At 52.1% G+C, this 15,511-nt stretch overlaps 1 protein-coding gene and 1 non-coding gene across 3 annotated transcripts; both read right to left on the bottom strand.

Moving 5' to 3' along the window:
- Window positions 1–394: 394 nt before the first annotated feature.
- ODC1 (ornithine decarboxylase 1) lies at window positions 395–7,661 on the bottom strand. 2 transcript variants are annotated; one of them, XM_058682527.1, is made up of 12 exons: window positions 7,471–7,661; window positions 4,927–5,072; window positions 4,705–4,838; window positions 4,247–4,420; window positions 3,898–4,070; window positions 3,500–3,634; window positions 3,301–3,382; window positions 3,033–3,116; window positions 2,077–2,239; window positions 1,882–1,994; window positions 1,370–1,584; window positions 395–874 (listed from the first exon to the last, which is right to left on the bottom strand). In XM_058682527.1, the coding sequence occupies exons 3-12, from the start codon at window positions 4,804–4,806 to the stop codon at window positions 730–732; spliced, it is 1,386 nt and encodes a 461-aa protein (XP_058538510.1). In that variant the 5' UTR covers window positions 4,807–4,838; window positions 4,927–5,072; window positions 7,471–7,661; the 3' UTR covers window positions 395–729. The 2 variants fall into 2 exon arrangements, with proteins under 2 accessions (XP_058538510.1, XP_058538511.1); XM_058682528.1 differs by lacking the exon at window positions 4,927–5,072.
- Window positions 6,020–6,154, bottom strand: LOC131486451 (small nucleolar RNA SNORA42/SNORA80 family). The gene has a single exon (XR_009249352.1). It is a non-coding gene; the product is annotated as a small nucleolar RNA SNORA42/SNORA80 family (small nucleolar RNA).
- Window positions 7,662–15,511: the final 7,850 nt, after the last annotated feature.

A 15,511-nucleotide genomic window follows, 5' to 3' on the forward strand; every position in this document is an offset into this window, starting at 1 on the left:
CCCTGACGTGACCATCAGTCAACCAGGGGCTCTGGGCCCTCCTCCACCAGCCACTTCTGTGGACACTCGGGGGTCTGACCCGGGCCAGCAGCAGAGGGCACGGCCTGTCTCGTCCACACTTCTCCTTCCGCCTGCACGTGGGCCGGGTCCACTGTTCTTTATGCAAATGCGCGGCCAGCTTTCTACAAAACTCACGTACTTGAAAGAAAAACGCTCAACAGGATGAAGGGAATTTTGATGGCTTTTCAAAATACTGAAAACCACGGGTTCGGTTCCCAAGTCCTCGGCGACAACCTTCTCGGCAGTGGGGCAAAACATCGGTCCCCCCCTCACAACACACACTCGGGATGAGCCGTTTGGAATGGACACGGTGTAAAAATTCCCCGATGCCCGATTATTTCAAGATACTTTATTTTTAAAACCGGTCACAGCACTAAGCTTTCGGCCCGTTCTGCCGACGCACAAGCTACAAACGCTTGCTCAGCAGTTGAGGGGCACTCTTTAGTAGCATGTTTGAAAAGTGAATAAAAATCCGTATAAAACAAATATTCAAATAGTTTCCATAGGAACACAGATAAGTGACCCCAACTCCTAGTCTTCCGTATTGTTGCATCCGTGCCAACCCTACTTGCAAAGACATTTCGAAACTAGCGGTAATTAAGTTAGATGGTCCCCCCCAATCCCAGAATTCAAGCTAAACTCCCGAGTGAGCGGCTCCAGGAGCGGCACCTACACGTTAATGCTGGCCGAGGCGCAGGCGGCCGGGGGGCGCTTCATCCCACTCTCCCGGGCGCAGGACACGGGCAGCGCGCTCGCGTCCTGCTCCTCCGCTTCGGGCGGGAAGTCGTGGTTCTGGATCTGCTGCATCCGTTGCCTGAGACAGAAGTGGCACAGTCAGAAACCCTGATCACCGACCCGGGCAGCCTCGCCACGAGAATAACTTCTTTACGAGCCCATTTACTTCCTCGGTTACTATGTCATCAGGAGGCAATTCAACGTGTTTCTAAGGCAAGCATTTCTTCACAACCATTCTTTTGGTAACGGGGAAACCACAGGCCGTACACACCTGTCAAAATATTCTAGTCATACAGAAATACCCTAACTGCTCTTTTTTGAAATAGTTACACCTTTGCAAAAATCTGAAAGGAAATACAGATTGGTATCAGGAGGATTTTCTTTCCATTTGTATTTTCCAAACTCTGGAAAGCACATATTCTTAATACAGGCAGAAAATAAACTTTTTAGAAACACTGTATTTAAATCTAAACAGAACGATTTCTTACTCAACCAGACAAGAACCAGTAAAAACCCAAGAAGAAATCTATTCTTACGAGACCCACATACGTGCACGGAGACTCTGGTCACTAACCATGTCGGCCCCGACATCACGTAGTAGATGGTTGGCCTCTGGAACCCGTTGAAAGTAGAAGCAGCAGCAACAGTGTAAGCACCCATGTTTTCAAAGAGCATCCAATCGCCCACGTGCATCTCGGGCAAGTCACAGCGCTCGACGATGCGATCAAGGCCGTCACACGTTGGTCCCCATATGCTGGTTGAGTAATATTTCTCATCTGGTTTGGGTCTCTGCGTTTAAGACAGAAAAATATGCCTAGTTACACCTGTTAGGACCAAACATCTTTAACTGGCATATGTGTTATATTCAAAAGGTACAGGGAGGGGCGCCTGGGTGGCTCAGTCGGTTAAGCGTCCGACTCTTGATTCTGGCTCAGGTCGTGATCTCGCGGGTCCGTGGGCTCAAGCCCCACACTGGGCTCTGCAAAGACACCGCAGAGACTGCTTGGGATTCTCTCCCTCCCTCCCTGCCCCTTCCCCACACGCCCTCTCTCAAAACGACTAAAAGAAACTTAAAAAAAAAGGTACCTTCTGCAAGAGGGGCTTCACGTGTGCATGGTCATAAAGGATGCAATTGAATGATCCGTACACTCCGTCATTCACGTAATACATAAAGGTTTGTTCACTCGATTCATCTTCGTCTGGAAAGGCAGACTGGTCTCAATTACCATGTTTTGTACCAACGCACAGTTATGCATGCAAGGATTCATCCTTTATACGCACCATCAGAGCCCGTCTGTTCCTTTACGACGAGCTTTTTGGCAATGATATTAACTGCAAGCGTGAAAGCGGACGCGACGTAGTATCTGCCGGGCTCAGCTATGACTCGCACCCCCGAGTCTGCCGGGAAGTACTTGTCCAGGGCGGGGTTGATTACACTGGTGATCTAGGAGAGAGAGACAAGAACGGTCATCATCAAGGGGAACTCGCATGGAAGAGCAAAACCCAGTGCTCTGGGAAGTAACAGAATAAAAAAAGGTGAACGCAGCCACCAGCAGGGAGGCTTAGGATCGAGCAACAACGGCAAGAGAACAAACATCTCCCTAAAAACCAGCCTGCGTGTCCCGTGGTTTCATCTGGATTCCCTTCCGGACACTCCCCTGTCCTTTAGAAGATGTTATGGGTTATGAGTCGATCGAGTGATAGTATAAATTTATTACTGCTTACTAAGGTTTCAAGGGGCCTCAATACTTTAATCTGTCCAATACATGCCAATAGGATAAAACCATCCTGCCTGTCTCATAAAATTTTTACAAGGTGAGCCTATTTCACAAACTCAACCACCCTGTAATGGTCCAATTAACAGTATGTCCACTTTAACTTCCTAAGTGACTAAACAATTAAAATGTCTAAAGAGAAATACAAAACCGAGAAAAAGCACACTTGGGGTAATGATGTACCAAAGTCTGCGTGCTCACTTTCCACAGCAACATTTCCTAACATAATCAACTGTTTTCCAAGATTTTGGGGGAAACGGACTCATTTTGGCTTACAAAACCAAAGGATATTAAATACAATTTTAAATAGCACAGAACTTACTGAAAATACGAATACCAAAACATTGTTTTTATATTTGTACAATTTCTTTTGATATTAGTTAAAACACTTAAAGAAGTTTCAAAACACTCCAAACTGGAACTTGTGAAAATAGCTATGAATATTAGTTTTATTATAATTACCTCTTCAAATTTAAGCTTTACATCCTCAGACCCAGGAAAGCCGCCACCGATATCGAGCAGACACATGTTGAAACCAACCTCAGCCTGGAGTCAAGAACATTCGGTCAATCGAGTCGTCAGATTGATACCAAGTCTTGAAATTCTATGCAGATGGATTTAAGCCTCTGGAATATGGGGTACCTCCCCGGGTTAATTCTAGAATGAAGTCTAGTCACTGTTAGCCCTGCCCCCTCCTCCCACCCCCACACTTGGGTTTACATATACTCACCCCCATGTCAAAGACACAGCGGGCGTCGGAGATGGCCTGCACGAAGGTCTCGGGATCGGTACAGCCACTTCCCACGTGGAAGCTGGGGCAAAGAAAGGAGAATATATGATTTCTTGCTGTTTCTGAAAAGAACCATTTACAGAAGACCTATGAAAGGCGCACTAAGATCTTAGCGTCTATGCCACCACCAAGAGCTCACCTGACTCCGATGACATCAATATTTAGCTCCCTCGCCCGTTCCAAAAGAAGCCTGCTGGTTTTGAGTGTGGCACCAAATTTAACACTGAGGCGACAGACTGCCTTGGAATCATCGGTGGCAATCCTCAAAACCAACCTAGAAGCAGGAAGATCGTATGAAATTTCCCATGACGGAAGACCGCTTACGGCCACGGTTAAAACAACAAGGCTCTGTGGCTCGGACATCCTGCGGTTTGAGCTTCACACGGTTTCACTCAAGAAGTTTTCCGATTTTCGACTCTGCCCGACGCAGCACACTTTTATACTTTACTAAGGTACAGAAATCTCAAAACCGGAAATCTGAGTTTGACAACCCGCAGACCCCATACCTGACCCTGCCCTCAAAACGGAGTAACTCACTTTGCCTTTGGGTGAGCTCTGGCAACTTTCATCAACTCCACTTCACTGTCGAAAGTCATCATCTGGACTCCGTTATTGGCAGCATACTTAATCTGAGACACTTGTTTACAAGGATTTGCATAGATGATCCTCTCCGGAGGCACCCCGAGACTCTGCACCAGTTGGATTTCAGTCTGAAAAAGAATAGATCACGCATTATATACACACGGCTAATCGAGGAAAGAACAGAAAAACAGGGCAGCTTGCGCACTACGATCTGCTGCCCAAGAAACACAACTTTGATCTGTCCTGCTGGGAACACCAGCACCATTTTATAGAAGGACTTTGGAGCCCTGCCGCTTTTGCTTACCTTGCTGGCACAGTCGAATCCTGTCCCAATGGCAGCTAGGGTCTTCACTATGGTTCTGCTATCGTTGCATTTAACTGCATAAAAGGGGGTGACCCGAGGAAGAGCTTTTAACCATCTCAGATGTTTCTTTAGAATGTCTCCCAGATCCGCGACATAGAAGGCATCCTTATCATCCTGCAGAAAGAGTGTTTGCAGGGGACTCAGCAGCAGCCTAATAATACATCCCACATGCGGCCCCTCTTCTCTCCCATCGTTCTCAGTGAACCCTCATCTTTTTACTCCCGTCACTGACACGAATATCGCTATTACCACTGGGTGATCCCCAGCTAATAAATCCCAAATTCCCTAACAAGACATTTGAGCTCCATTAGATTTCCTTAAGGTTCCCACTCAAGTTCCCCACTCATCTGCCCAGCATTTTCAAAGCTGCACTGCCAGCATGGACTTGATATACTTACAGAAGAGGAGACTTCATTGATTTTTTGGTCCAGAATGTCCTTGGCAGTAAAGCCTTCATCGAGGAAATGGCAATCAAACTCTGCATTACTGAAGCTGTTCATGGTTTCTTGATGTTCCTCTGAAACGTAACAAACTGCAAACGGGGTGGAGAAATTCACTCAGAATTCACTGCGACACTTAATAATTCTTAACAATAACCTGTGGCAACCACGGATACTTACGTGGAAAACTAAGAGACGGAATTTAAAGAAATTATTGCCAGCTTTTCACAAAGGCAATTTTCCAGGATCCCAAGCCCCCCTGAGGAAGGGCGTGCCCTCGGTGCAGCAGTGGAAAAGTTCTGATGAACACAGAAGTCGCCGTCTCCCTTGGGAACACATCAAATTGAAACATCAGACAGGGACTGCACACACACAGGAAGCCGGGCTACTCCAGCACCCCCGCAGACAGCTCGCTCCCTGGATTCGGGAATCGCATTATTCCAGGTGGAAGTCACATGACCCCACAAACCTCTACACCATCCAAGTGGACAGCAGATTCAACACTAGCCTTTTTCAAGCCCCACGCTAAAATTCCATATGCAGCACTGCACATCTCAAAATAAGCATTGCAAATATTTTTGTTAAAAAACCTACAGAAAGCCGGTTTCAGAATCTTCACTTAGTTCACAAACGTGGACAAAATTTTAGAGTGGTCAGTTTACTTGATTTCAGAGATGCTTTAGCTTTTTAGAAGCTTAAAACAGCATTACGCTAATTACAGAAAGGCACCATAGAAACATCTTGTATTTCCTATTTTCACTAAGTCTTGCACAGAGTAACTTAGTGACTAAAAGGCATCGTGGAAGTGTCTAAGGCTCAACTTACTGAGTGCTCTTAAGTTTCCTAAAAATGTTATGAATTTTTATGCTATTTTATTTTCATATCGGGCATGTGGTTTTTTTTTTTTTAAAAAAGTACAATCTTCCTATCAAGAAAATGCACCATGGCTGCTGTATCTGATCAGAAATCAGCATTCTGGAGTCAGGGTTGGCTCTTGTCCAGTGAGCACAACTCTGGCAACCTCTTCTGTCCTCACAGGCACCCTAACACTTGCTTAGCTACCGACAGTAATCACATGGAAGTTAATTTTTGGCTAACTTTACGAATAACAAAAATAGAGAAGCGTACGTGGATTATGAACAAGCAGAAGTAAAGCTCGTCACAACCTGAGCCACTGTCCTTGGCCTTCACGAAATGGGACACTGGTAAAGGAGTGATCTTAAAATTACCGATTTTAACCTACTTAATTGCTGCTAGGCAGGGGACTTTGTTTCACTGTGCGACCCGCTTCAGTGCCTGCAGCCTACGGCAGGGAGGCCAGGCAATGGTTCGGGGCCACGGTTGGCTCTGGCATGGGGCACTATGAGAGGCCCAGGGGGACGAGCCTGCCATAAACCCAAACCCATGCATGGTAGGACTTGTTTTAAGACTTGATCTAATGTAACGTGACTCTCTGGCACTAGCAGCCTCCTACGTCGCCCAAAGCACCCCTAGAGGCAGGCAGGGGACTAAGGGGACAGCAACCCTTTTCGGCCGTGTGAATAACACACAGCGTAGGCCACTCAGGGGCAGACAGGGTCATTCAGTTAGGGCCTATCTCTTAGGCAATGTTCAAGCTTACACCTGGGAAGTTTTCATTACTTTGCACTAAGTACCTTCTAAAGGTTTACTTTAATAACCTGCAACAGAAAGAAATCCCACCTTCCGGTGTTTGTAGAGCTAAGCTCCTTAAAATGATGAGTCAATTAGCACAAGATCGCACTTTTCTGCTACGAAATTCTTTGCTGCCAACTGGGAAGTATTACAAGAGACTGACTTAAGGGAATGGAAAACGTTTCCCAAGTCAACTAAATTATGCCCAATTTCAGGTTTACGTGAAGTCAACACATTCTTTGTCCTCCCCAGACATTTCAAGAGGCTGTGCTCTCCATACGTTCCCCAAATTACTTGGGATTCTCAAACAACCACCATCAGCTTTGGTTTGAAAACCGGAGGGCTGCCTCCTAACTGCGGGTCTGCTCGCCTGACCTGCGATCTTATACATTCTAGGCTTTTCTTCAATCGCGAAGTCCAAGACTCCTTAAACGGACAATCGCAACTCACAGCGAACGGAGACTTTATTGCCACAGTTACTACCAGGCTCTCTTAGCTCCAGCAACTCCGGCCAATTTCGAGACCGGGTCATTTCCTCTGCACGCGAAAACTAAGGGATACAAAATTCCAGGACAACGAGGCAAAACGGTGTGCCTCATCCTAATAAAAGTGAGAGGAGCGATGGGAGCCCGAGACCTGCACGGGCTCGCTCATCTCTCTCCTGCACCTGCTGCCGGGCTTGCCACGCGCGTCTTAAAAAAGAATAGCGGTTGAAGGAACCCCGGGCCTTCCTATCAGCTTCCGGCTCTGAACACTCACTGACGTGGTTCGGAAGAGGTGAAACGCAGTCCCCTCCAGCCCAGGCTGCCCTAAGCCGGGGCCATCGCGGGCAGGACGGGCCGCGGCGAGGGCGGCCGCACAGGGCCAGGGGGCCGGCGCCCCCCTTCACGGGGGAAACCAGGCCCCGGAGGGCAGCGACCACCAGGCTCAGGGACCCGCAGCCGGCTCTGCGACCACGTGTCCCTCACGGATTCAGGCGCAGGGTCGGTCCCCCGGCCGCCGGCCCGGCGCGCAGGGACACGTGGCCGTCCCCCCTCCTGCCTCCCAACCGCCCAGACGCGCCCCTCTCACCTTAGAGCGCACCGGCGCCGCGGGCCAGCCCCATGGAGATGCCGCCGCCGAGCGCGCAGGACCGCCGGCCGCCCCCGTCAGCCGCCCGCCCGCCGCCTCGCTCCCTCCCGCGGAGGACCGCCGGCCCGAGGTGGCGCCGGAGCTCTGGCAGAGGGGCGGCGGCGGCGGAGGCTGAGGGGACTGACAAAGCCGACGGGCCGCCGCTCCGCTATTTATAGCGCCGCGCGTGTCGTCATGGAGACGCACCAGCTCAAACCAGCCGCGATCGGTTCCGTCCGGGCGTCCCCCGAGGAAGGGGGCGGAGCGCGGTGGCTGCGGCCAACCCGCGGCCGGACGGAGGGGCGGGGGGCGCGGGCAGTTGTACGTCAGCAGCGCCGAGCGCCACCCGGCCCGCCCCCGGCCTCGCGCCCCTCCCGGCCCTGCGGCGGACTTGCGCACGCGCATTACGCCGCAGGAAGACTCCGGCGGCCTCGCACCCCTCCCGGCCCTGAGGGAGGCACGCGCACGCGCACGCGCACGACGCCGCGGGGCGCCCCCCGGCGGCCTCGCGCCCTCCCCGGCCCTGCGGCGGGACCGCGCACGCGCACCACGCCGCAGGTCCCGGGATCTCTCCTGGCGCCCGCCGTCCGCCTGGGTCTCAACCTCGGGGGCGGGAGCCTGCCCCGCGCAATTGCAAGACCTGCTGCTGACCGACGCCGACTTTCAGCATCTGCGCCGGGCAGAACTGTTCTTCCACTTGGCCCTTTATAAATGCCGTGCGCCCTGGAGCAGAGAAAGGAGCTCGCGGGCGCGAGCGGGCCACGTGGACCCCGCCGGGCGGACTCTGGCCCCTTCTGCCGGGGCCCCTCCAGTTCTAGGGACGGGACCTGTAACGATCCTGGCTCCGCTCCAAGAACGGGACACAGACACAGACAGGGGCAAGGTGCATGCCGAGGGTCACCTGGCAAGTTGGTGGCGCCGCTTCAGGCCCTTCCTGAGCCAATAAACCGTGCCTGACCTATCCAGGTGTGTTCGACTAGGTGGCGGGGAGCAATGGCCACGCCAAGACCCTTGTTCAGTGTTCAGCTAGAGGCTTGTCTAAGGGCCGAAGGGGAAGGGGGAGGAGGTAGAGGGTCCGGAAGTCACCGAGCCCCCCCTCCCCCCGCTGCCCTTTACCATATTGGATGGCACTCGTCAATGACTAGACATCTCCGAGGGCAGCTGCGATTGCCTCGCATTAAAGTCTACACAGTGAATACGTAAAGGCAAAAGCCTTAGGAAATTGGTTGTCCTTTAGAGCGCACGTGGCCTCTGGTGGAGGACTGTGCCTCTCGATTGTGGGACACCCCACACCGCTGGCCCCAGGGAGAGGAAGGAATTGGGGGTACCAGAGGGTTGCCAGTGAGGATTTAAAAAACATTGAGAATAGCCCAGGTCACAGTTGGTGCAGAGGGACCCTGGAGGAGCTCAGTGCTCTAGCCTGTTCCTGGCCCCAACTTGCTGTGTGATCCTGGGTAAATTCCGTCCCTTCTCTGGGCAGGAGGTTTGACTAGATGACCCAAAGATATTTATAGCTGCAAAACCCTGAGGCATTTTGAAAACCTTTGTCCTGTCCCCTAGGCCTGGGACCCACCTCGCTCAACTGCTCAACTTTATTTCCGTATGGTCCTTGAGCAGCCACTGGGAGGGTGCCTGCAAATTGGACTAGAGAAGGGAGGAGGGGGTTTATCTCCACCTTGACAAGCTTAATTCCTATGGAGGGATGAGATTACTCCCCCTTCAGAGAACATTCCAGCCCAGACACTTTAGAATCATGATGAACATTTGTCCCCCCTCTGTGAAGAAACATTTTCTCCCAATGCGAGTTCTCCTCACATTCCACAAGTCGCCAAGGCCAAGAGGGGAACAGTGTCCACACTCCCAGCTTTCCTTGGCCCATCAGTCAGCCAGTCATTGCCAGGCGAACATTGTGCTGGCTCTCTCGCCTCCTCCAGGCTGAGGGCACGGGATGTCTCCACACCTGGGATCCTGGTAACAGCCTGGAGGGAAGGACAGTCCGCCCACGTCTTGCCACTTCCCTGCCGCTCTGAGCTTCTGATTCTCCAGCTTGGGGCCAGATCTAGGGTCCCGTTTCAGCTTAGTTGTGTGATTGTATTTTAGATTTCGAGGTATTCACTGAAACATAGAGGCAAGTTCTTGACTGAGGAAAGAGGGTAGCCTGTCCCTCTGCTGTTCATATGTGCCACTCACACCCAGGTCGCCCATCGTGTGGGCTAGCCCCTCTCCAAACATGCAAACTCCTGCCAACGTGCTGTACTTTCCTCTGGGGAGGCCACGTCTTTCCCAGATGATCCATCTGACCCAGATAGGGAAACAGAAGCAAGGGAAGGAGGCCGTGCTGCTTCCTTGAGGGCTGGCCCAGCTGGCTGCAGGCAAACTCTTGGAGAGGGCCTTGGCCCTGGGTCTGGGAGTCAGCAGGGACTGAGTCATGAAACCTGGCTACTAACCTGGATTTGAGAAGATAAATCGATGGTGAGTAAACCTGGCCTTATTCATATGCGTGGCATTAATGTCTTTGCATATTTTCAGTAGACTGTCTTCTCCCCCCTCCCCCCCCCCCCCCCGGCCATTTCTTTCCTTAGACAAAAAGCCAAAGATCCTTGTAAACTATGTGATGGCCAACTACTAAAAGTTACACTAACATGAAGGTGAGGTTTTTGTGTTTGGTGCAAAAGCGGTAATGGAAGCAAACAGCAAAAACCACGTTGGACGCGCCAGTAAGATCTGTGTCTTTAGTCATCCCACCCACCTGAGTTCCAGGATCCATTCCAATTTTGTAGCTACCCTCCCCACTGAGCTCATTCTGGAGCCCTGGGCTTCCCTTCCCTCCGGGTCTCAGGCTCTTTCTGCAAAACACTCTGTGGCTGGACTGAAATAGACATGCAAACTCTTGCACCCTGATGTTCTAAGAATTTCTGACTTCTCTTACGATGAGGCCTATGTATAAGTACACTGTACACAATTTTTTGAACCAAAAATGAGGACGTGTCCGAAGAAGGAGGTATTTTTTCCTTAATTATTTACACGAAAGGGCTTATACAGTCATATAGTGATTACAAATGGAAACAGTAACCTTCGCTGGAAATAATTAAGTGACATTGAAAGACAACACTCCGCAAAGATTTATGTATCCATGTGGTCGATACTGGAATTTTAGTGAAAACTTCCTGGAAAATGGGTTTGTGTTCTGTCCACATGTCCAAGGCGGTACATGCCATTGCACCAAATTTCTCCCAGAAGCACAGTCAGACTTGACCATGGAGGGAGGCCCAGGACATCCATGAGGACATGTGGACTTTGAGAGGTTAGGACCTGTCCTGCTAGGGTGCCATAACTCAGGACACCTGGGAACCGGTCATGGGGCACTCTTCCCATGTGGGTTGTTTGACCAAAAATAATTTTCTGAAGCTCAGGCACTCACCGACACTCCGGCCGTGCCCTGGAATTATTTTAGGTGTTTCCAAAATCCCAGTCCGCCCTCCGAGGTGGAAAGCGCGCTGCCTTTGCCAATATCCAAATGATGTGCCTCAGGCGCAGAGAGCTTCCGGATGGCCCTCCTCGCTGTGAGCAACAGGCTCATCAGAGCTTCTCATCAGAGAAGGGGGGCATCTCCAAAGGTATCTGTCAGGAGCCAAAGACACCCATGTGGAAGTCCCAGGACGTCTGTTTTATAAGTGTTGCATCACGGCCCCACCTTGCCCCCGCCCTGGTGTGGCTCCCTTGGGAAGTTGCCAGGACAGAGGCCATCTGGCAGGAACTGGGCCAGGGCCTTCTGGAGCCCAGAAGGTAAGTCGGTAACCACACGGTACATCGCAGAGAAAAGGTGGCCTCCGTCCAGATGTTAAGAGCAGGCGTTCACTCGACTGGCAAATTGATTTTAGAAATGTTTATTTTAAAAAAGTTTTTTAAGTAGGCTCCATGCGCAGCATGGGGCTTGAATTCATGACCCTGAGATCAAGAGTCGGACACTTAACCGACTGAAACTGGCCGAGTGATTTTAGCAATGCTTTGCTTCCCACAGCCTGACAGAGCCCCAGTACCTGTGCCCTGAGCCAGCGTTCAGATGTGCCGCCTCCCTAACACGGGGACTGACAGCAGAACAGAAGCTTTATCTAAAAGCTTCCCTTCGTTTATCTAAAATTCTTTGCTGGTGGCCTTTGGCCCAGTGGGTAAAGTCCGACCGCCTTAGCCTGGCTCCGGGGACCCTCTGGGGTCTGCCCTGCTCACCTTCCCAGTCCCATCTCCTGCACTCCAGCCCTCCTAACCCTGCCACGGACCCTGCCTGCCTGTCATCACAGCACGCATCCCACAGTATGGGCACCTTGGTCTTGTCCCCCCGTCTCTTCCTACTCCCTTTGAAGTCAGGGCCACAATTATCTTCATACGTCCGGTTTCTAGCCAAGTACCCGGCACACAAAAGTCACTCCGTATTGTTAGGTTGGAAGGAGGGGTGCCCTGAGAAATCTGTGACTTGTGGCCATGTGACTGATAAGCTCATGGGAAATTCTCCCCGTGTGCTCTCTAAAGTCAGAGGGGGAAAAGATTCTGAATATTCTTCCTTTGGTCATTCATTCATTCATTCAGTGAGTGTTTACATCGAGTGTCTCCCACATGCAGTTGATGTCCTGGGTGAGGCAGAAGCCTCTGGCTGCAGCTCTGGGCTGACTGGGGTCTTGGGGACCAGTGGGGAACTACCAAGAGCCTGTTCCACCCACCGCCTCTTCTGTCTGATTTTCTCCTGGGCTCCTGCTGACTGCCTCTGACCCCACCTGTCACGGCACGTCTGCTGGGTTTTGCCACTGCCCCACCTCTGCGACGCCCCAGAGCCCGCAGGAGTTCTCCCTCTTGTGGCAGGGAACAGCATGTGGGGGGCCCTTGCCCGAGGTAGGCCTTCCGGAAAGTGTGCGCTCTGCCTGGAGGCGGTGTGAGCTCCACATCCCTGCCAAGTCAGGCCCCAGACTGAAGGGCCAACAATATCGTGCTGGACCGAGCCCCGGGGGCCCCGGGCGTAAGGCAGCCCATGTCTGGACCCATCAGGAAAGGCTGCAGGAGCACCTGAAGGGGCTGCGTGTTTTCCCCCTTCAAGCAACCTGGGAGCCCTCATTCGAGGCCAGGCCCCCTCCTGCTGCCAAGGAGGAGATGAGCCAAGGAGTTCGCAGTCCAGAGGGAAGGTCACATCCCAGGCTGGTGCTGTGCATCTCTGGTCACCAGGCTAGTAGCCACACGAGGCACCACCATGGGCACCCAAGGAGAGGAGCCTGGGCTCGGAAAGGCTCGTCCAGGGCTGGACTGAGCCGGGGAGGGGCCAAGGGCACCCTGGGTAAGAGCGTGTAGAGAGGCAGCCGTCCATGTTCCATGTGCCCGGCTTCACTTGGGGAGAGAACCACGGGCTATGATAAGGCTCACTCTGGGGACAGCCTCTGACCCCCCCCCCCCCCCCCACCCAGGGCCACTCCTCACTCCTTTGTTGTGCAGATAGTTCGGCACCGGCCTCAATCTGCAGTTCCCATCAGCCCAACCAAACCCTTGCTGACATCAGGACCCAGTGATCTAGGAGGGAGGAGGGCAGGAGGGCAGGCTAGCCGCCCACGTGCAGGCATTAAGCCTTCCCCTTTGGCACACCAGGCCCTGTGTCTTTCGGGGTCCCAACAGGCAGTTCGGTGGGGTGAATTTAACACGGGAGGTAGTTACAGAGACGACAGAATATCTACTAGCTGTAGAAACAGCAGCACCCGTAGGGCTGGGCATCAAAGGGAGGAAGGGCCCCCAGCGGAGCTGTGGCCACCTGGGGGCCGTCCAGTGGGAAATGGAACCCCAGAGGGGCATGACCAGAGGGGAAGCAGCCAGTGCTGGACACATTGCTCGAAGCAGAGAGATGAGAGGAGAAGGATCCAGCTTCTTCCGCCCTCCACTCTCTCACTGGGGCCTCCCAACTGGAGCTGGCAGGTGATTTTTCAGGGCTCAGACCACATCCCTATCCACCTGCAAAACGGAGCCAGGCCCCTGCCGGGTGAGAGGGTGTGAGATCAAGCAGGCTGATGACAGGCACACCTCCCTCTCCAAACGCCTGTCAAAATCTTCCTCCTGCTGGCCCGGAGGACGTTTCCTAAGAAGAGTTCCAGTAAAGCACGGGGTTGCGTTTCCTATTGGCCTGAGCAACAGAGAAAACTAATTGTCTCACTTACCAAGAATTCTCCAGGAAAGGAGGCTGCAGTCTCATTCCCTCAGAAACTCACGAACAGCACTGAAGACCAGGTTCTGTTGGTCTGTCTCACTTCCGTGCCCAGGGTGTGGGCCCAGCTTCCCTCAGGGCTCCAGTGGCTGCCCTGGCTGTAGAAATCAGACGCAGATAAAGCAAAGGCTCATGGGAAAGCAACGCTCCTCTCATCTGCTGCCTCTCCCCGGGCGCACCTGAAAACGCTCTCTGGGTTGGGGCCGCCTGAAGGACCCGGGTCTGGAGGAGGCTGGAAGGCCCCGGAAGGGCCCAGCTGGGAGCCGAGCCTGGAAGAGTCAGAACCAGCTGGACAAGAAAAAAAGAGAAGCGGCACAGATCGGATTTTACCAAGGCAGCTGTTCCAACGTGGCAGAACCACCTTTCAAGACGTGAAGTGGAATCTGGGCTTCCCGGTGGCTTATTTTCAGCCCACGGAATGTGACAGAGGCCGGGCAGCTTCTATCTTGCGAGCTGGGATGCTGGCCTTTGGAGCCCTAGGTCACCTTGTAAGTTGGGAGGCTTCCCCGAGGCCACCATGCTGCGGGAACCCCAGGCCAGCTGAAGAGTCCCCATGCAGGTGTTCTGCTCACAGCCAAGCTGAGCTCCCAGCGCGCAGAAAGCTAACGCCAACACCTACAGTCCAGCCCCAAGCCAGGGAGTCACTCAGCCACCAAAACTTCCCCATTGAGGACCGCAGACATCACGAAGCAGAGACAAACCCATCCCCACCGCCCATGACCCATCGACTCTGCAGGCGTAAGAAATGGTTGTTTTAGCCCGCTAAAGTTTGGGATACGGTGTTACCTAGCCACATTAAACTAAAAGAAGCAGCTATAATATTCTTTTTTTTTTTTTTTCAATCTTTTAACATTTATTTGAGAGACAGAGACAGGTCATGAACAGGGGAGGGGCAGAGAGAGAAAATCCGAGGCAGGCTCCCATCTCGGAGCTGTCAACACAGACGCGGGGCTTGAACCTACGAACCACGAGATCATGACCTGAGCCCAAGGCGGATGCTTAACTGATTGAGCCACCCAGGCGCCCCATCAGCTATAATATTCTTACCAAAAAAGTTCTGAGCGGGGCCTGCATACCCTGGCCGGCAGCACTCTCCAGAAGAGCCCAGCTGTGGGATTAAATATGTCATAACACAGGGGTCAGAGAGTGAGCTCTGGAGACAGAGTGGAATGGGTCTGAATCCCAGCCCTCCCTGGCAAGTCAGTTCATCTCCCTGAATCTCAGTTTTTTTCTTCTCTAAATGGGGAAAATAATAGAAGGCACCCCTTGGGGTCGCCACGGAGGTGAAGTGAGATAATTTACACGCAGCACCAATCTATTGTATTTGACGCCTGAAACGGAAAACTTCAACACCCCCCCCCCATACAACAAAATTGTTTTCCGTTTATCACTTCTGTAAAAAACCAGCAGTAATTATTATTTTCTTGATTTGTTCTTTAGGTTTAAAACAAAAAAATATATATTAAATTTTTTAATTAAGTTTATTTTTTTATTTTTATCTTTAAAAATTTTATTTTTTATTTTAGTTTTATTTTATTTTTTATTTTTTGAGAGAGACAGAGAAAGCGTGAGTGGGGGAGGGGCAGAGAGAGAGGGAGAGAGACAACCCTAAGCAGGCTCCACGGTGCCAGCACCAGAGCCCGACGCGGGGCTTGAACTCATGAAACCGTGAGATCACCACCTGAGCTGAAACTGAGAGTTGGACACTTAACTGACTGAGCCACCCAGGCACCCTGCCCCTCCCCCCCCCCGCCCACAAATAGTTTTAAA

The sequence above is a fragment of the Neofelis nebulosa genome, chromosome 9, assembly GCF_028018385.1.
Source record: "Neofelis nebulosa isolate mNeoNeb1 chromosome 9, mNeoNeb1.pri, whole genome shotgun sequence".
Taxonomy (NCBI): Eukaryota; Metazoa; Chordata; class Mammalia; order Carnivora; family Felidae; genus Neofelis; species Neofelis nebulosa.

What these genes read in the sequence shown, in the direction of transcription:
- ODC1 (XM_058682528.1), bottom strand. Translation starts at nt 4,806, where the DNA reads ATGAACAGCTTCAGTAATGCAGAGTTTGATTGCCATTTCCTCGATGAA. An exon ending in GATTCGACTGTGCCAGCAAG is followed by an intron (nt 4,071 to 4,246) that starts GTAAGCAAAAGC and finishes ATTCTTTTTCAG; the next exon opens with ACTGAAATCCAACTGGTGCA. An exon ending in ATTGATGTCATCGGAGTCAG is followed by an intron (nt 3,383 to 3,499) that starts GTGAGCTCTTGG and finishes TCTTTGCCCCAG; the next exon opens with CTTCCACGTGGGAAGTGGCT.